This window comes from Neolamprologus multifasciatus, chromosome 16 (genome assembly GCF_963576455.1).
Source record: "Neolamprologus multifasciatus chromosome 16, fNeoMul1.2, whole genome shotgun sequence".
In the NCBI taxonomy this organism is placed as follows: Eukaryota; Metazoa; Chordata; class Actinopteri; order Cichliformes; family Cichlidae; genus Neolamprologus; species Neolamprologus multifasciatus.
Genome location: NC_140454.1, coordinates 4091618 through 4112277, shown reverse-complemented (window position 1 = coordinate 4112277; position 20660 = coordinate 4091618). Strand labels below are relative to the sequence as shown.

Sequence of the window (20660 nt, the reverse complement as noted above, 5' to 3'; positions counted from 1 at the left end):
TTACCGGAGAAACGGGTGTTATTAGATAATTTAGTAGAATATGAATTATTCTCCTTCATTTTATCCGATAGCTGCGAGCTGTGTGAAGCGATGAAAGTCTTGCACCTTTCAGTCATATTTAGTTGCTCTATTCGTGTCTACGGTTAGGAAGACAATGGCCAATCTAAAGCCATTATATGGATGTTATAGGGGATGCTGACGATGCCTTTGGGGTGATGAGGAAGATGCTATAGCTATGACCTTTGAACTTTATATCTCAGGTTGATTCTCAGGGACTTGAGAGACCCTAAAAGAATTTCAGAGATCACTCGAGGAGTGTTTGTCCATGCTGAATGCTGCAGTGTTTGGGGAATTCCTTGCTTTAACCTCTAAAGAATTTGTCGTCTGGAGGATATCTCTCATCTTCGAGGCTGGGTGGTTTGAAGTTGCAATAAGAGCAGAATTTTCAAAGCGCGGCCTCGCTGAATTTACAGCCTTTTTACGAGACTTGGCAGACGATTAGTGCTGCAACTGACTGTGAAATTTGGATTCTTGTCAGTGCTACAAGCCGGGATCAGAGCGATAACCAAAATTTGTTATGTAATGATGTCATGCCAGTGAAGATGGTGACACTGTGCATGGTAACTGCTCTCACAGGCACACACAGAAATACGCGAGCTGGAATTTCAGTCTTGTTGTCATTGCCACCTTTAGTACCTCAGAGAGCTTTGCCCTCTTTCACCTGTTGCTATAGCAACACGACCGTTTGATTGACACACGTGTCTTTCCAACTGGCAGCACGCTAGTCTGGGCTGCAGGCGCTCCAGCTCGGACGCAGCCTATGAGCTGGCTGAGACGGTGAGAGCGCAGCGCGAGTGCCGCCTGCGACCCCACTACAGTGACCCCATGCCGGCCGACGCCTCCAAGCGCAAGCAGCTGGAGATGAAGATCGCCGCCGCCGCTCGACTCCACGGCCACCGTCGAGATCGCGATAGAGACAGAGACAGTGGTAAGTGCATGACAGGTGTGCCACATTGTGTTCCTTCTTCAGGTTTTAGTTAAATTAAATGGAGCTACTTTGGATAAAGAAAATCCCACAAATAAGGACGACTTCTACAAAAATCTCAGTGTCACTGCAGCTGAAACGACACAGACTGGTGAACTTCTATCAAAGGATGTCCATGCGTCAAATCTGGTTGGAGGTGTTTGGGTTGTAACACAAATGCAACCGTTAGGAATATGTGTGTGTTGCTCAAATATCTACCTCAGTAAACAGGAGCCACACGCTAATCAACGTGATGCTTCCTTCATCCTTGAATCCAACTTTCCAGCCAACATCACTGAGGTCATTTTTAATGAATGTCACCAAAATCCAAGCAGTAAAGAGTCCCTGGTAGATTCTTCACAACTGGTAAAACACTTAAATTTATTGCCTCTACTTTGCTTCCACACAAATATTTCCAAGCTCGAGTCGAATGACCCTAATGAATAAAATAAAACAACTCAGGGGGCAGGTAGCTATTTAACATGTAGGCTACTGGAATATCATCAGTAAAGCTTTCTGGATTCTGTATCACTTTGACTTTTAAGAGATATAATACCTTTGACATTAAAATCTTGTCCATGTTCTGTGTTTTTGAGATGATTTTTAGAAATCATGTACATCCCCAACCGGTCGCAGCAGATGGCCCCGCCCCTCCCTGAGCCTGGTTCTGCCTGAGGTTTCTTCCTGTTAAAAGGGAGTTTTTCCTTCCCACTGTCGCCAAAGTGCTGCTCATAGGGGGTCATATGATTGTTGGGTTTTTCTCTGTATCTATGAAGCGCCTTGAGGTGACTTTTGTTGTGATTTGGCGCTATATGAATAAAATTGAATTGAAATTGAATTGAATCTCAACTACTGTGGGTTGCTGAGTGTAACTGCACAATGGCAGGTAACATTATCTTATGATTAGTTAGAAAACTGGCAACAGCACTTTAAATTTGGGGAAAAGGGCCTTTCAACTTTTTTTTAAAGCTATGTAGCTAACCTTAGAGCACAGATGTCAAACTCCAGGCCCGGGGGCTGGTGTCCTGCAGGTTTTAGACGTGTCCTTGATCCAACACAGCTGATTTAAATGGTTAAATTACCTCCTCATCATGTCCTGAAGCCTGGTAATGAACTGATCATTTGATTCAGGTGTGTTGACCAAGGCTGATATCTAAAACCTGCAGGACACCGGCCCTCGAGGCCTAGAGTTCGACACCCCTGCCTTAGAGTGTGAATGAACTTCAGTATATTGTAGCCACTTTTCTCAGCTTTGATTTTGTACCAAAAGTTATAAAGAATACTGCTGATTGGTGTATTTTGGGGTTATTAGAGACGTACCTGCAATCAGAGCCTGTGATGTCCGCTACAGCTGGATCCTTGACCCAGTGTTGTCAATTTGGACCTTTTGCTATTGTTTCGTTTCCCCATGCCTGTTTCCTGTTTTATGCTTTTAGTTTTTTGTCCTGTGCATTGTGTTTAGCTCTACTTCCTCTGTGTCATTAGTTAGATTTATTCCAGATGTTTTCTCACCTGTTTCAACTCTTCCTTATTATCCAGTCTATTTAAGCCCTCAGTTTCTCTCAGTTATTTGCCTTCTCATTGACGACTCCTCGTGTGTAAACTCAGTTGATTTCAGTGACAGTCGCCTACAAAGCTGGATGGTTTGTATTTAGGCCTATTTCCTGTCTGCTAGCATGGAGCAGGTGGGGTTCATGGGTTCATCCATCTACAAAGAGGTGATTGAGATGTTTTGGCTTTGTTTTTGGGGGACTGTCAGGTCATCTATCTTTGTATACAGTCTCAACATATAAACATTGCACATATTCCTATGGTGTATGGCACTGACCCCATCACTGTGTGATGGGATTTGACTTGATGCTTCCTTCCTGTGAACAAATGCCAGCACCTTTACAGATCTATTTGTCCTCATTACACCTCTGACCTCACCATGAGGTGAATCCAAATAAATTGTGAATGAGCCTCCAGCTGAGCCTGGCATTTGACATCCCATCCCATTTTTCTTTTTTTAAAAAAGAAAAAAAGGGTTTTAAGAAATACATTTGTTCTGTTTTTACATCCCTTATGCAACTTGGAGTCTTGCTTGTCACTGAACATTATGGCCTTTGGACCCTGTCCTCAAGTCCTCCCACCAAACACACACACACACACACACACACAAACTACCCGCTTTTGTTCCCTGTCAGTTGAAGACCCATTACACTAGTGCTGGGCAAAGGATCATCAATACGACATATGCTAATGATGACCTTGCTGGCCTTTTCCCAGAAACCTGCGTTTATTTGATTGACAAAAACTGGACGGTAAATCCATAAACATTCCGATTGCTAATGATCTGATCATCCTCACATCCCTCTCCCCAGCACCCGCAGCAATTCGTGGTCGCTCAGAGCCTCCCGGTGAGGAGCGCCAGGCAGTCTTGGGCGTGACTCGAACCGGACAACACCGCTGGAGCACCATCAGCAGCCTGAGTGCAGACAGCGGAGTGGTGGGCCTCAGTGATGAGCGCGACGAAGAGGACAACGAGCCTCGCCGTTACCGCAGAAGCCGGGGTGCCGACGTGGAACGAGTGGACAGCGGCATCGGGCCGGGTCTGTCCCGCACCTGGAAGAGACCGTCGGCCTCTCTGAGAGCCTGGGAGGCCCAGAGACCGTGTCCGGACTGTGGACTGAGGGACGGGGCCTCGAAAGAACGGGGAGAGCGCATGTGCGAACGTTGCTCCAAGCTGCGCATTGAACGCAAGGAAGCCATCCTGGAGTTTCTGAACACGGAGTCGAGCTACGGCGAGGACCTGCGCATCATCAAAGAGGAGTTTTACTGCCCCATGCAGAGTGCCGGGCTGCTGACCGCTGAGCAGCTCGCCGTGGTGTTCAGCAACGTTCAGGAGTTAATAGATGTCAACGAACGCTTCACTGAACACCTGCAGGACAGCATCGATCAGGCCTTTGACCAGGTGACCCACACTCTCTGTCTCTCACACATAAATACCAGCTGTGCATGAGCAAAGTTGGCATCTTCTGGCTCACAAACGGATTTCAACATCTCCTGTTGTTGCATAATTCACCTTTAGGGTCACACTTATAATGTCATTAAATGCCATTGTTTCTTTTTTTAACTGTTACTGAGTCCAAATTCAGATATATGTAGAAGTACACTTTAGAGATTCAGTACAAACATCAGGACCACAAGTTTAAGCACAAGCATTTGCATGTATACACTCAAAGCAACTGCAGGTAAAAATGTTTGTTTCTCTCACAGCGACGACGAAAACGGTCACTTGTTGTCAAGTAGAGGAGAGGAACCATTAATCATGCTCTCATGAATATGCTTACATTAACAATGAGTGCCCATCTCTGATCATCACTACACAAACAGTATACAGTTACTTTTTTACTGCCCAAAAAAGTAATCAGATTACAGTAACGCGTAATCCGATTACTTTTTTCAAGTAACGAGTAAAGTAAGGGATTACTATTGCAAAAACGGTAATTAGATTACCGTTACTTTCCCGTAGGAACGCTGCGTTACTGCGTTACTAAAACCGTGATTTTTTTTGCGAGAATGTCTCATGACAGTGACGTAAGCGAGTGCGACGTTCGTGACAACAGCTGTGTGCAGATCAACAATGGATCATATATCGAGTGCAGAGAGAGTATGAGCGTGCAGCGTTTAAAGCGTGGAAGTACTGACCTTACTTTGAGTTTGATTCCATAAAAAGTGACAAAAACATTAGTGTCCGTTGTGCGTGGGAAGAAAACTTCTTTTTACAGCGAAAAAAAACCCCCTAAACTTCCGAACAAGCACCGAGTAGCTACGACGTAATGGGAAACTCACAGAGAAACTCGTGGATTCTTCCACTGACCGCTGCACACCTGCACCAGGGTAAACCTCCGCCTACCCCACTCCTGCTTTACAGGTGAAAATAGAGCAACAGGACCGCTAGTCTTTGACTTTATTTATTTTCTGCTGTGTTTTACTTGCATCTATTTGAAAGACTGAGTGTAAACACAAAAAAAATATTTTATTTTATGTGCTGGAATGTGCAGAAAATAGGTTTAAATGTTAAACTAATGTCTTCAAGTCAGAGAATGTTGCATATAATTAATTTTTTGCCTGATGCATAAAGTTAAAAGATTAAAACGAATAAAATAAGTTTTAAAAAGAGACTTTTTCATTTGATTACATTTTGTATGATGATTATGCAGAAAAAGTAGAATTGGGCTGAAAGATCTATCACTTTATCACCTATTCAGGTTGTAAATCGTGTTTTTAAAAAGTAACTAAGTAACTAAGTAACTAATTACTTTTGAAAATAAGTAATCAGTAAAGTAACGGGATTACTTTTTTGGGGAAGTAATCAGTAATTAGTTACTGATTACTTTTTTCAAGTATCTTGACCAACACTGGTGATGATAGTGCCTGCAGTAAAGTATCACCAATTCTGGACATCGTCTCAGCTGTACAGAGCACTTTAGTCTTCTTTTTACTTATTTTGGCTTAACACATAACAAATCAGTGGTTAGCATTAAAGCTAAGGAGCGTTAGTGCTACTGATAACTGTAAACATTTGCCTCTTTAACAGCTTATCCCAGTTGACATCTGGCGAGAGGTTGGGTACACCATGGGCACTCTAACAAAGAGTGAAAAATAATCGTTCAGACTCGCATCTAAACCCCGCTGCTGATTTAGAATCACCGGTTAACCTGGCACACGTGTCTCTGCACTGTTTACCCTTTGGCCTTTTTACACTAACAAGTCAGTAACATTAGTTAGCTGACAGCCCGGCTCACTGGCTGCAGCAGCAAGAGGGAGAAAAGATGAAGGGAATTAAAATTTACTTGCAAAAATATAATGAAACTAAAAAGTGTGTGTTTATCAGAAGGTCAGCAGTGTGGAGCATGCATGGGTGGATGGAGAGCAAATAATACAATAAACCTGAAACACACACTGTGGCTGTGCTGGTCCGAGCCTGGGAGTCACATAGTCACTGCAGGAGGGAGGGAGCTTTTACAGCCCAGCTCACTGGGCCCAGGTGTTGCTCTTGGAGCTTATTACCCTCCTATTAGTGCTTCAATAACACAGTCTAACAAAACAGAGACACCTAGTGCCTCATCAACAAGTTTGACAGCAGTGATGTCACCAACGTCTGTTTTATAAATCAGAGTTAGTTGAAATTAATTCAGTTAACTTATCATCCCTCTGCGTTCTGTCCTTATATAGTACAATGCAAGGTAGATGGACTGATATTCATACAGACTGCTGTGCTTCTACTGAGATCTCAAAGCTCTACACTCGCACATACAATTTAATTATACACACACACACAAATACTCCAGTGGATGCATCAGGGGAAATTTGAAGTTCATTGTCTTGCCAGCTAAGCTTTAAGTATAAAAGCCAGGGATCAAACTGCTAACCTTCTGAGCAGGTCAGAAAGATCCTGAGCCAGCTTTAGCCGGTGGGGAGAGTTAAACAGTGAAGAGTGCAGGAGTCCATCCAGGAGATTTTGTAGCACTTTGTAACACAGGTTTTTGAAAAATGCTCCATAAATAAAGTTCTTATTACTAAAATAAGTTTCTTTAAGATCAAGCACTAAAGATCATTCTACTTATCTTTAATGAAAGAAATTTTCTTAAAAGAAATTTAAAGAAGCCTTCTTAAAAAATGTCGGCCACCTTGAATTTCAAATGACTAAAGGTCTAAAGCAGGGGTGTCAAACTCAAATACACAGTGGGCCAAAATTCAGAACTGGAACAAAGTCGCGGGCTAACGTTAATATTTATTGAAAAAAAAAATCTTCCTCCAGATATAAGAATGAATCTCTTCTTATGGACTCAAACAGGTTTTGCTGAAAAACTGAATATGGAACAAGCAAAGCTTAATACTAAACAATATATATTAGCTGTATAATACCAGTAGGCCAGCTCTGATAGTAATTTGGTATGGCTTCGCCAGAGTTTGACACCTATGGTCTAAAGAGTCATCAGAAAACAGTATATGTGCCACTTTCGGTACTTTTATTACTTATTTATTTTGTTTGTGCGTATTCTGAAATATCAGCTGATAATTTCTTTCTTTCAGACACATAAGACATGAACAAAACCCTAACATTTGTTATGTGTAGGTAGTCATTTACATATTTATGCTGTTCAAGCACAAGCGCCACAACAGGGAAGTTGCAAAGCGTCTTCTGTTGGAAGAACTCTGTAAATATCAACGCACATATCACGGTTGAAGGGTGTCTCTCCCAGCTCTGTTTCATTTCTGCTTCTCTCGGTGAGAAGAGTCTCAAATGCTCTCTGTATGATACTGTACTTAGTTACCATTTGTTTCAAGTTTACCTTAAAACAGCTGGTATATCTGGGACTAATAATTTTTGGGAGTGTTACTGTCACTCCCTGATAACTGCTGTGCTCACTAATTAGTACTATTAGTTGTGTGAAGTGATGAGGCGAGAGCCGAGCATCAAGTCTGCACGTACCACTTTGGACAATGACTTTTAAGGCCGTTGCTTTCCTGTGGTTTGATTTCAGGGAGACGAAGATCTGCTGACAGTGTACATAGGAGAGATCTTTCTGGAGTTTGTCAACATGCTGCCCGCCTTTCAGACCTACTGTCTGCAGCAGTCCACCTCAGTCAACATGCTGAATACACTGGAGAAAGAAAAAGAGCTGCTAAGGTACACACAAAGTACAAGGACTGGTCTTCCTGTGGCTCTGTGCGATGGCAAAATTGCTGTGGGAGCTTTCTCTTGTTCCTGCCACGGCTGTGCTGTGTAATTCTTAATGGAAAGGACAGCGAGTTATCACTTATTCAGAAGATGTTCTATTTCAAGAGCAGAGCTGCAATGATTCATATTTTTAGACAGAGCTGCAGCTCACCCATGACTCAGGCTGTCTTATGATTCCATTAATCAAGTTTTTAAGAGTTTCCCCAAAGACATACACAGACTGTAAGAATGTCTCATCGTCCTCTTCTCTCACTTCTCTCTTCAGAATCTTCCTGGATGTTTCTCAGAATGACAACACAGCCCTGCGTCGTATGAACCTGCGCTCCTTCCTCATGGCGCCCCTCCAGCGCGTGACCAAGTACCCGCTTTTGTTGAGCCGCATCATTAAGGTCACTCCCGAGTGCCACCCCGACTACGCGCGTCTCCGCGAAGCCAAGAGTCGGGTCGAGTCCCACCTGGAGCACATCAACATGAAGACCAAGCAGGAGGGCAACGGGGTCACCTGGTCGCTGCGCTCGTTCCGCCGCGACAGCCGCAAGAACCGGGAGGTCATCAACATCGAGATGCGAGAGGTGTCGATGAAGACGGTGGGGTGGGCGAGGGAAAACACGCGATTTGTCATGGAGGGGCCGCTCCAGCTGTCCCAGCCGGCGGACGGTCAGTGGGTGAAGAAGGGCAGCAAGGCTCTCAAGTTCCAGAACGTCCAGAGCCTGCTGATGGTGAGGACGCAGCGGGCGGTTGAGGGACTGTGCGCCGACCTGGTGGCTCGGGGGGATCAGGTGGAAAGCGGCGGAGAGAGCATTCGGGACGGAGTGCTGGTTCTGATCAAGGACAAGAGCAGCGGGAAGTTCACAGTGCTGAGAGAGCCCATCCGACTGGGGAACTGCGTGGTGTCGACAGATCCGGACTGCGAGGACACATTCGAGGTGCTTGACATCCGGCGGGAGTCGTTCGTTTTCCGCGCCTCGGACAAATCTCGCACCCAGCAGTGGTTCCACCAGATTAAGAGGTACGCTCGGGACTTGGGCACCTGGAGGAAAAGACGTAACGCTTTGCCCAACATCATGATCAACACGAACCAAACGCGGTCCTGAGACTAACCACCACTCACCTTTGTTACACTGTAAATAACCTCCTACTGCAAAAATCAGCCGACGACAGGAAGCTGAGTGACTCCGCTGTCATAACTCATTAGAATTCAATAACAATAAATAAAAAGGGAAGAGAAAACAAATCTCAGACTCTCATGAGGGCAAGAAAACGACGAAGCACTTTGTTTTTGTTACGAAGCTGTAAGTGCGCCATACTGTCATAAAATATTATGTATGTAGATTTAATTTGAAACTGTTACAATACAAGAGCAAAGTCAGATTCTTGGACGACCAAATGAAAAACAAAGAAAGAAACTTGGGTCGATCTCGTCGGCCTTGATTGTAAAGACCGTTTGCTCTCGGAGAACCAGAGCCGTGTTTTTCAGTAACGTGTGTCTGTCGAACAGCATGACTGAACATGACCGACTGCAACGGGAAAAATTGTAACATCTTTGTTTATTTTTAGTTCCTTTTCTTTTTTAAATACAACACAGTGTGATGTAAGAACATTTCTCAAGGCAGAAATGTCGTCCACATCTTTTCGTTCGGTGGTTTTCGTTTGTCGTCACTGCCCTATTGTGTCCGTGTGCCGCCCTCTACTGTACATTGGCGGTAGGGCAATCTTCCACTGCCAGATGAGCAGTGGAGCAGAGCCTCTCAAAACGGGCTGTACAGACCTCCCGCGTCACCGTAACAGCAATAATCTCTGCCAGTTTCAAAGTAAGTAGCTACTGTATATGCATTTCGTTTTCCTGAGGTTTTCCTTTTGCCGTTCAGGTGTTAATCCTGCTTTACTGTGTCGTTTGGGTTTTATGTGGCACATTTAACTGGAGTCTGATTGGTCGGTGGGCACGACTAAAGCTTTCCCTAACGCTAAGGACGCCTCTGTTACGGTCATTAGATTTAAGTGCCATGAAAGCAGTTTGTGAAGAGTCTCGTCAGTCCTCTTTCTTGAAACATCCTGTCAAACCGGGTGACGTCAAACACTACCTGTGTGTTAAGTGCAGAGTTTTTCCAACCTCGGCTGCTGGACCTCATGTGGAGACCACCACTGGCCTCTGCGCAGTTGTAATAATGTAATAACAGAGAATCAACAACCAGTTTTTTGTATTATAGAATGATTTGCTGGTTGTTTCTTCAACCAATCATTTGGTCTGGCATTGAGTCTTCTTAGGAGACTCACTATATTCAGATTTTAAGAATATCACTTTTCAGTAAACAAACCACTTAGAATCAATTCAATTCAATTCAATTTTATTTATATAGCGCCAAATCACAACAAAAGTCGCCTCAAGGCGCTTCATAGATACAGAGAAAAACCCAACAATCATATGACCCCCTATGAGCAGCACTTTGGCGACAGTGGGAAGGAAAAACTCCCTTTTAACAGGAAGAAACCTCCGGCAGAACCAGGCTCAGGGAGGGGCGGGGCCATCTGCTGCGACCGGTTGGGGTGAGAGAAGGAAGACAGGATAAAAGACATGCTGTGGAAGAGAGACAGAGATTAATAACAGATATGATTCAACACAGAGAGGTCTGTTAACACATAGTGAGTGAGAAAGGTGACTGGAAAGGAAAAACTCAATGCATCATGGGAATCCCCCGGCAGCCTACATCTATTGCAGCATAACTAAGGGAGGATTCAGGGTCACCTGGTCCAGCCCTAACTATATGCTTTAGCAAAAAGGAAAGTTTGAAGCCTAATCTTGAAAGTAGAGATAGAGTCTGTCTCCCGAATCCAAACTGGAAGCTGGAATCACTGACTTTCTGTTAACAGACTATCTATTATGACTTTAATACTTTAACTGATTCAGTTATGCCACCATTTCTTGTCCATCCCACCCTCTGTGTAGCTGTGAGAGACCAAAAAAAAGGTTCTGTTTTGAAACTCTGGCGTTAAGGTTGAAAAAGCCTGCTACCTTGACGACAAACGCCTCAAAGAAAAAGCATCCAAACCATCTCGTTGTGACGCAGTTTCAGCTGTGTTATGTGACTTAGCGATGAGCTGTTGTGCCTTGGTACTTGATCACTGTTAAATGAAAACTGACTGAAGTATTTGCAATCCGTCATAGTAGCATTAACCTCTGAAATAGACTCGTCTGACTTGACCGAGATTCATTTACAGGCAATATAATTATTCCTTCGACAGTCCCTGACTGCTGATGTGATCGACTGATCCTCTGTGTCTTCTTCTAATTTGTGTTTTTACTACTCATGGTGTGTTTATTTTTATTATTATTTAAGAAAGCTTTATTTTGTTTGATGCACTTTATTATGATTCAGTAATAGTATATTCTCCAGTGTAACTGCTGGTAAAAACTCCGTTACAGTCATTACTGTTGACCATACTTGATGTAAAAGAGGGACTCTGGTCGACCGAAGCCGATTCCAGCACTTTGAAACTATAAAGTCGACCCAGTCATCGAAACCAAAACCACCAGATAAGACCAATGCTGTTATGTTATGAAGTAGCACGATCACTGTGTTTCGGAGGGCAGGGCTGCTCAGCGCCACACCGACACGCCTGTACTGTTGGAGGACGCAGTTTCAGATTTAAAAAGAAAAAACTAAACCTGCAGACTTTCATTAAAGTTTCTTTTCCTCATTTGTGTATGAAAGACCTGACGTTTTATTTCCTCAGTGTAATATATTGTGCATTATATTAAAAGATTTTAAACACAACCTTTATTGTTGTTGTTGTTGTTGTTGTTTTTCCTGTATAAAGTCTTATATAAAGTAGATGTTTGTACTCAGAATCATTCGCTTCATCTTTGGGATTTCAAAGACAACAATACACACTGAACAATTGAGATCAATTTATTTGAAACAAAATCACAATATAGAAGGGAAACAGTGATTTTTTTCTATATAAAAACACAATTCAGCAACATTAAAGTATCGAAGCAAACTGAAGCTCGGACGCCCACAACACAAACAAACCTTCAAGATGTTTCTCTCCATGAAAAACAAATGGACACACTGCACTACACACAGAGACGTTCTATTTGCTCGTTGGCACTGCGCTGCAAGGGTTTCTTACTGTATGAAAACAAAGAACATACCTGACTCATCACAGCAGCTTTATGTCATATGAAGTGCATCTTTATCTTTTCTTTGGCTCGTCCTCTCCCAGAGCCTCGTTTATAAATGCTACTGATGGAAATCCAAAACCTTTTGAGTTCAAACGCTTTAAAAATGTATGAATCGGTTGTTACTCTCTTTATGGATTTTAGATTTAATATCTCAAGTTTGAGTGAACCATCTTCTTTATAAATGAGGCTCCTAGATATTTTTGTGGGTTTTTTTTGTTTGTTTTTTTAAACAATAAAGTCAGAGTCCTAAGAAACACCAGGCATCAAATGCTAGTAAACAACACAAATACTTGTTTCTTTTTTCTTTGTAAACGCATAAAAACAATGACAGAATAAATGAGCCTGGCTGGAGCGCTTCACTCTGAGCCATCTCCGGCTTCTTAAACAATTAAGCATCAATACACTGTAAAGAAATCATAAAAATCTGACTGTTGCGAAAGAGAGTGAACAGCTGCAAAACCAGCTCAGTTTAACAGAGATCAGAAGACTGAGAACGCGTTTCCAAAACCAGCAACAAATCAAATCGAACCGTCGCCGCCTCTGCTATCCTTTCCGACAGACTGCCATCCACCTGACGCACGTCTCACGCATGCATTCGCACAGATATACGCTGATAAGCACGCACACACACACATACACAGTCTGTCTTCGGTTGCTGGGGCCTCAGGCAGATCCCGGGCTCTCATGTTCCAGGTGGTGTAAAGTCTCCAATCTGCAGCAGCCATGGAGAGTTCCCAGCTTGGGGGCGGGGCAGCCACCACGCCCTCCTTCTCCCACAGCCAATCACGCCCTCGCCGCTCTACTTCTCACCAGCGGCCTCGGGCTCCTTGGCCAGACCGCGGATTGACAAGTCATAAACTACCTCTTCGATTTTTTTCACGTCGTACTTGAGGCCGTCGTAGCGCTTCCTCAGAGGGTCGTTCTTCAAGTTGAGCAGGCGGAAGCCCGAGTCCAGCTCGTTGATGAAGTTGGAGATGCGCAGGGGCCGGTTGTAGTCTCCCGCTGTGACGCTGTTTACCGCCAAGCGTGACTGGATCGACAAACAGCGTGGTGAGTTAAGGTCAACTTATACACAACAAATCATTGTTTACAACATTTTTGGAAATAATCTTACCACCAGATTTATGGACAGAAATTACTGCAATAATATCTTTCTTCCCCAAACACACACCTGAATGCTCCACACCTGCAAACTGGCAAAACTTCTGCTTTTATAGAGGAGCTCAAACTTGCTGATGATCAATTAATCAAGTGCTTGTCCTCATGATTTCTAGAATGTATTTAATAGGGGTGCAACGATACTCGTATCGATATTGAACCATTCGATACAGTGCTTTCGGTTTGGTACGCATATGTATCGAACAATACAACATTTTTAATTTATTTTATCAACTTTCCTTCTGACGATGCTGTCTGTGTTGAGCGCTCAGTGGATCTGCACTCGACAGTGCAGCCTAGGCTGAGTAGTTGAACGCAGATTCACTGAGCGCAGGGCAAGCTAGCGAGACAGAAGTTAAGCTCTCCTTGCAACATGGCAAATTGAACCTCCCCCACCCTCATTCAGATCTGGCGTTTGGAACTATTTTGGTCTTCATGTGACGTATGACCCTGAAGGTAAGCGCGTCATGGACTAAAGTAAAACAGTATGTTGGATGTGCCACGCAATGCTCAATTACATTGGTGGGAACTAGTGTGTTAGCGCAGTTAGCTCGTTAACGTGTTGACGCTGTCCAGCCCCACGCACGGGGCGATCCGCGGTAGCTCGTTAACAGAGATTTGCCGTGTTGTGGCAATTGCTGGCTGTCTGAGTGGTGTCCCAGAAACGATGTGGGCTTCATAGATAATTGGCAAACCTTCTGGAGGAAACCTGGTCTTGTTAGGAGAGATGGCATCCATCCCACTTTGGATGGAGCAGCTCTCATTTCTAGAAATATCGACAAATTTATTAAACCCCTCAAAACATGACTATCCAGAGTTGGGACCAGGAAGCAGAGTTGCAGTCTTACACGCCTCTCTGCAGCTTCTCTCCTCCTGCTACCCCCCCAAAAACCCATCTCCATAGAGACTGTGTCTGCTTCCAAAAAGACAAAAAACAAACTAAAAACCAGCAACAAACTTAAACATTTACAAAGAAAGAACAATACAGTATCCACATCTGAACCAAAGAGTAAAACAGTGAAATGTGGATTATTAAATATTAGGTCTCTCTCCGCCAAGTCTCTGTTAGTACATGACTTAATAATTGATCAACAAATTGATTTACTCTGCCTTACAGAAACCTGGTTGCAGCAGGATGATTATGTTAGTTTAAATGAATCAACACCCCCGAGTCATTCTAACTACCAGAAATCTCGAAGCACAGGTCGAGGGGGCGGTGTGGCAGCAATTTTTCACACCAGTCTATTAATTAATGAAAGACCAAGACAGACTTTTAATTCATTTGAAAGCCTGATGCTTAGCATTGTCCACCCCAGCTGTGAAACTCAGAAACCAGTCTTACTTGTTATCATCTATCGTCCACCTGGGCCTTACACAGAGTTTCTGTCTGATTTCTCAGACTTTATATCTAATTTAGTTCTGAGCTCAGATAAAATAATTATTGTGGGTGATTTTAACATCCATGTTGATGCTAAAAATGACAGCCTCAACATGGCATTTAATCTGTTGTTAGACTCAATTGGTTTCTCTCAAAATGTAAAAGAACCCACCCACCACTTTAATCACACTCTAGATCTTGTTTTAACATATGGCATAGAAACTGAACATTTAACAGTGTTTCCTGAAAACCCTCTCCTGTCTGATCATTTCTTGATAACATTTACATTTACAATAATTGATTACGCAGCAGTGGAGAGTGGACTTTATCAAAGTAGATGTCTTTCTGAAAGCGCCGTAACTAAGTTTAAGAATATAATCCAGCCACTGTTATCATCGTCAATGCCCTGTACCAACACAGAGCAGAGCAGCTACTGAACGCTACCCCAACAGAGGTCGATTATCTTGTTAATAATTTCACCTCCTCACTACGTACGACTCTGGATACTGTAGCTCCAGTGAAAACTAAGGTCTCTAATCAGAAGTACCTGACCCCGTGGTATAATTCTCAAACACGTACCCTAAAGCAGATGACTCGTAATCTGGAGAGGAAATGGCGTGTCACAAATTTAGAGGATCATCATTTAGCCTGGAGAAATAGTTTGTTGCTTTATAAGAAAGCCCTCCGCAAAGCCAGAACAGCTTACTACTCATCACTGATTGAAGAAAATAAGAACAACCCCAGGTTTCTCTTCAGCACTGTAGCCAGGCTGACAAAAAGTCAGAGCTCTGTTGAGCCAACCATCCCTTTAACGTTAACTAGTGATGACTTCATGAACTTCTTCACAAATAAAATTTTTATCATTAGAGAAAAAATTACCAATAATCATCCCACAGATGTAATATTATCTACAGCTACTCTTAGTTCCATTGATGTTAAGTTAGACTCTTTTTCTCCAATCGATCTTTCTGAGTTAACTTCAATAATTACTTCCTCCAAACCATCAACGTGTCTTTTAGACCCCATTCCTACAAAACTGCTCAAAGAAGTCCTGCCATTAATTAATTCTTCGATCTTATATATGATCAACCTATCTCTAATAATCGGCTATGTACCACAGGCCTTCAAGGTGGCTGCAGTTAAACCTTTACTCAAAAAGCCATCTCTAGACCCAGCAGTCTTAGCTAATTATAGGCCAATCTCCAACCTTCCTTTATATCAAAAATCCTTGAAAGAGTAGTTAACAGCTAACAGATCATCTGCAGAGGAATGGTTTATTTGAAGAGTTTCAGTCAGGTTTCAGAGTTCATCACAGCACAGAAACAGCTTTATTGAAGGTTACAAATGATCTTCTTATGGCCTCTGACAGTGGACTCATCTCTGTGCTTGTCCTTCTTGACCTTAGTGCAGCATTCGATACTGTTGACCATAATATTCTATTAGAGCGATTAGAACATGCTGTAGGTATTACAGGTATTGCACTGCAGTGGTTTGTATCATATCTATCTAATAGACTCCAATTTGTGCATGTAAATGGAGAGTCCTCTTCACACACTGAGGTTAATTATGGAGTTCCACAGGGTTCAGTGCTAGGACCAATTCTGTTTACATTATACATGCTTCCCCTAGGCAGCATCATTAGAAGACATAGCATACATTTTCACTGCTATGCAGATGACACCCAGCTCTATCTGTCCATGAAGCCAGATAACACACACCAATTAGTTAAACTGCAGGAATGTCTTAAAGACATAAAGACTTGGATGGCCACTAACTTTCTGCTTCTTAACTCAGATAAAACTGAGGTCATTGTACTCGGCGCTGAAAAGCTTAGAAATATGGTATCTAACCAGATTCTTACTCTGGATGGCATTACCTTGGCCTCCAGTAACACTGTGAGGAACCTTGGAGTCATTTTTGACCAGGATATGTCCTTCAACGCACATATTAAACAAATATGTAAGACTGCGTTCTTCCATTTGCGCAACATCTCTAAAATTAGAAATATCCTGTCTCAGAGTGACGCTGAAAAACTAGTTCATGCATTTATTACTTCCAGGCTGGACGACTGCAATTCATTATTATCAGGATGTCCAAAAAACTCACTGAAAAGCCTTCAGTTAATCCAAAATGCTGCAGCAAGAGTACTGACAGGGACTAGAAAGAGAGAGCATATTTCTCCTGTTTTGGCTTCCCTTCATTGGCTTCCTGTTAAATCCAGAATTGAATTCAAAATCCTGCTCCTCACATACAAGGTCTTAAATAATCAGGCCCCATCTTATCTTAATGACCTTGTAGTACCATATCACCCTATTAGAGCACTTCGCTCCCGCTCTGCAGGCCTACTTGTTGTTCCTAGAGTATTTAAAAGTAGAATGGGAGGGAGAGCCTTCAGTTTTCAGGCCCCTCTTCTGTGGAACCAGCTTCCAGTTTGGATTCAGGAGACAGACTCTATCTCTACTTTTAAGATTAGGCTTCAAACTTTCCTTTTTGCTAAAGCATATAGTTAGGGCTGGACCAGGTGACCCTGAATCCTCCCTTAGTTATGCTGCAGTAGATGTAGGCTGCCGGGGGATTCCCATGATGCATTGAGTTTTTCCTTTCCAGTCACCTTTCTCACTCACTATGTGTTAACAGACCTCTCTGTATTGAATCGTATCTGTTATTAATCTCTGTCTCTCTTCCACAGCATGTCTTTTATCCTGTCTTCCTTCTCTCACCCCAACCGGTCGCAGCAGATGGCCCCGCCCCTCCCTGAGCCTGGTTCTGCCGGAGGTTTCTTCCTGTTAAAAGGGAGTTTTTCCTTCCCACTGTCGCCAAAGTGCTGCTCATAGGGGGTCATATGATTGTTGGGCTTTTCTCTGTATCTATGAAGCGCCTTGAGGCGACATTTGTTGTGATTTGGCGCTATATAAATAAAATTGAATTGAATTGAATTGAATTTCAGATTTACGCTGACAGCACTAGTGGGAACACAACGAATATGACTGCACATTTACTCCGACATCATCCTAGTGCAAAGACAAGTGGAAGCAGACAAAAACAACAAGCACGCATGCTACAAACTTTACCCGAGTCATTTAGACAGCTGTTAGCACATGATTCTCCTTATGGGGACCTGATATGTTTAATATGCTGCTGAGAATATAGCCCAGAAGAAGCGTATAGTATAGCTTTTATTTTGGAAAGAGACATTTCTCTGTAATAAACTCTCTTTTCCAAAGATGAGTGATTTCTCGATCAGATAGATTTATTTTTTATTACTTTGTTGTTTCAGCAACATTAAATTTAAAAACTGTACTTTTGAGTTACAATATATATTTAAAATTTTAATAAATGACAAATTAAAAAGGCATGAACATTTTTTTTGTATCGAAAAAATATCGAACCGTGACACCAAAGTATCAAACCGAACCGTGAATTTTGTGTATCGTTGCACCCCTAATATTTAATATATAGAACATGACTGTATGTAGCAACATAACAATTAACAGTAAACTCACCAGTTCACTTGCCATGATCAGGACGCCTGCCAGGTAGTCCTCTACATCGAGGTGGAAGCCTTTCTCTCGCACCACTTCGACTACAAGGTGGAGAGAGAGGAGGAAGCAAAGATTAGCCGAACTTTCTCCAGTGAGACTTCGACTTTATGACATTAAGCGGTACCTACTCCCGAGTATCTGTGCCACTTCCTCCCGCTTTACAAGACTTTCACTCTCCAGGTAGACAACAAACGCTGCTAAAAAAGCCAGACGCTGCAGGACAAACCGCCAGTGTTCATGGAACCTAACGAGAGAAGAAGAAAGCCAAGAAACAAAGATAACAACACTTGATTTCTTAAGGATATCCTGCTCGCAGTGAGTCCTGTTTCTTTAGGGAGCCAGAGGCACATAAATTAAAATACTTAATAATAAAACAAGACAGTTAAAAACACATTATCAGCAAAATTTTGCGAGTTTTGGTTTCATGAACGAAATAACAAACATTCAAAAGCTCATTAGCGTTGCATAATCGTGACGACAACTGTAGTTGTTGAGAAGAAAGTCATTCCTACCTATAATACTGCTCCATAGGAAATTTTGTTTTGAGTTCAGCAATTTGTGTCCTGACTGTGCAGAACAGCTCCCGCGCCTTCGCACATTTGCTGGGAACTAAAAGGGAGAAAAGAGAAGATTATCATACCAGAGGTTCAAAAATCATTTTATCCAAGTATCTACAGCTCCACGGGTCACTCACTTTCTTTGAATCCACTTGGTTGGTGGACACTCTGTAGTACTGTTAGTATTTCCCTGGCGGTCTGCTCCAAGGTTTGAACCACCTTACGAATATCCTGTGAAAACAGGGAATGAAGAACAACAAAGCGTTTAAAGCTTCTACCAAAGTCCGAATAAAATCAATATACCTTTGCCACTTTGAATACCTAAGATGCTTACAACAAAGTCTATAAGACAGAAGAACAAATTCCCTCTCTAAGCAAAAATGTGTTTCGCTTGTCGTTACTTCACTCAGATGTTTGACCTTTATCGTGCAGAGTGATACGTGTGCAGAATTTGACACTACGAGGAAGTTTTCACAGTCACTGCTGATGTGGGGATAATTGCTCTATCTGCACATTAACTCTAAATGTGCATGCATCGCTGCAAGACCTGACTGCTCCCTCTCATTCCCACACATGTACTCTGTCTCGCTTCAAATGAAGCATTATTTATTTCTCTTCTCTCCAGAGCATACTTCCACCTGCTTTCTACTCTCATTACAGATCACAGTGCCATCTGCAAACATTATAATCCACGGAGACCCTGCCTGACCTCATCTGCCAACCTGTCCATCACCCTTGCAAACAAAAAGGAGCTCCCTATTATAATCTCACCCCCACCTTGAACTCATCTGTCACTCCTACCGGACACCTCGCCTCTGTCTGGCTGTCTTCATACATGTCCTACACCACCCTCCTATACTTCTCTGCCATTCCTGACGGTACCACAGTTCCTTATTATCATATGCTTTCTCTGTATCCACAAAGACTTTCTCTGTACTTCACCAGTACATTCATATATTCTACATTATTAATGGGCAATGTTATTTTTTGTTTATTTATTTTTACCCGGGTATATTTTTCAATGGTTTAAAACCTGTCTTAGGGTGATACAGCCACAACCAATCAGCAATATTCGGAATTAAAGCTATCCCACATTAAATTCACTAATTTTTAAATTAACTTTGGTTGGGGGAAAACGCTTTACAAGCGTGGTAAAAACACTGGAGCTTGATGATATTTAGATTTCAGGAAAAGTGATATTTATTGCGAACTGTTATCGACCTGAATTCAATGTATTAGCTGATGTAGCTAAACCATAATGTCCCATTTACCAGGGTTAAATATTTTCATTAAACGTTTGGCGACAAGTCTTCGGCTCTGGTTAGCTGCTAGCTAGCAGTCTCTGTGAGCTAACGCTGTGCTGTTCGTGCTTACCTCTCTGATGTCCTGGTCTGCGCTCAGGAAGCCCTGGATGTAACTGAACATCTCGGTGACAGACATTTCTCTTCTGAATCCAGCCGTAAGCTTGATACCGAAAATGAACCTTCCGCAGCTATTCAACACATCAACGTGCACGAGAACCGTCAATCTCCGCCTCCAGCTGGCGCCTGGTGATGATGTCATCAATGCATAAATCTGTGTCCCGTCTTCTTCTTCTTCTGTATAGGGTTTACTGGCGGTTGGCAAACAGCAAAATGGTGCAGTACCGCCACCAACTGGTGTGGAGTGTGGACCGAAATGACAAAAATAAATAAATAAATAAATAAAAAATTCAAAGCCTCTCGAACAAATGGGTCTGCCTTAAAAACCAAAATACAGCCCAATAACTTTCACTTACAGAGGTCGTGCGAAACAAATCAAGCAAGTCCAACTTCACGTCCATATCGTCCAGCTTTTTGAGCAGTTGCCTCCTTTCAATATCAAACCTCTGACAATTCAAGAAAACATGTTGTTTCCTGTTCCCTACTGCAGTCACACTCCCCTGTACAGTGTTTACCTATTAAAAACAATGTGCTATTTAAACCAGTGTGTCCGAATCTCAGTCGAGATATAATCGTCTCCTCTCCCCTGTTTCGGCCTGTACTTCTCATTTCCCCCACCTTCCTTTGGATTTTATAAAACCATCACCCTTTCCTCTCTTCCTCCCAT

At 42.7% G+C, this 20660-nt stretch overlaps 2 protein-coding genes and 1 long non-coding RNA gene across 4 annotated transcripts in view; 2 read left to right on the top strand and 1 right to left on the bottom strand.

The window, feature by feature from the left end:
- Positions 1 to 12259, top strand: part of arhgef49 (Rho guanine nucleotide exchange factor 49) — an 84565-nt gene extending 72306 nt beyond the window's left edge. For both annotated transcript variants that reach the window (XM_085135957.1, XM_085135956.1), the window contains exons 5-8: positions 778 to 988; positions 3388 to 3977; positions 7558 to 7703; positions 8020 to 12259. In XM_085135957.1, the coding sequence (XP_084992083.1) occupies positions 778 to 988; positions 3388 to 3977; positions 7558 to 7703; positions 8020 to 8848 (1776 nt within the window). In that variant the 3' untranslated portion in view covers positions 8849 to 12259. The remainder of the gene's footprint in view (positions 1 to 777; positions 989 to 3387; positions 3978 to 7557; positions 7704 to 8019) is intronic.
- Positions 1 to 20660, top strand: part of LOC146500033 (uncharacterized) — a 347579-nt gene that overhangs the window by 54191 nt on the left and 272728 nt on the right. The gene's annotated exons all lie outside the window — the stretch shown is intronic.
- Positions 11647 to 20150, bottom strand: tsn (translin). Its single transcript, XM_085136015.1, has 6 exons — positions 19947 to 20150; positions 18710 to 18803; positions 18528 to 18624; positions 18144 to 18259; positions 17977 to 18056; positions 11647 to 12967 (listed from the first exon to the last, which is right to left on the bottom strand). Exons 1-6 carry the CDS (start codon positions 20133 to 20135, stop codon positions 12737 to 12739), a joined length of 807 nt encoding a protein of 268 aa, XP_084992141.1. The 5' UTR covers positions 20136 to 20150; the 3' UTR covers positions 11647 to 12736.

What these genes read in the sequence shown, in the direction of transcription:
- tsn (XM_085136015.1), bottom strand. Translation starts at nt 20,135, where the DNA reads ATGACATCATCACCAGGCGCCAGCTGGAGGCGGAGATTGACGGTTCTC. An exon ending in ACCAAGTGGATTCAAAGAAA is followed by an intron (nt 18,625 to 18,709) that starts GTGAGTGACCCG and finishes TCTCCCTTTTAG; the next exon opens with TTCCCAGCAAATGTGCGAAG. An exon ending in CCTATGGAGCAGTATTATAG is followed by an intron (nt 18,260 to 18,527) that starts GTAGGAATGACT and finishes TTCTCTCGTTAG; the next exon opens with GTTCCATGAACACTGGCGGT.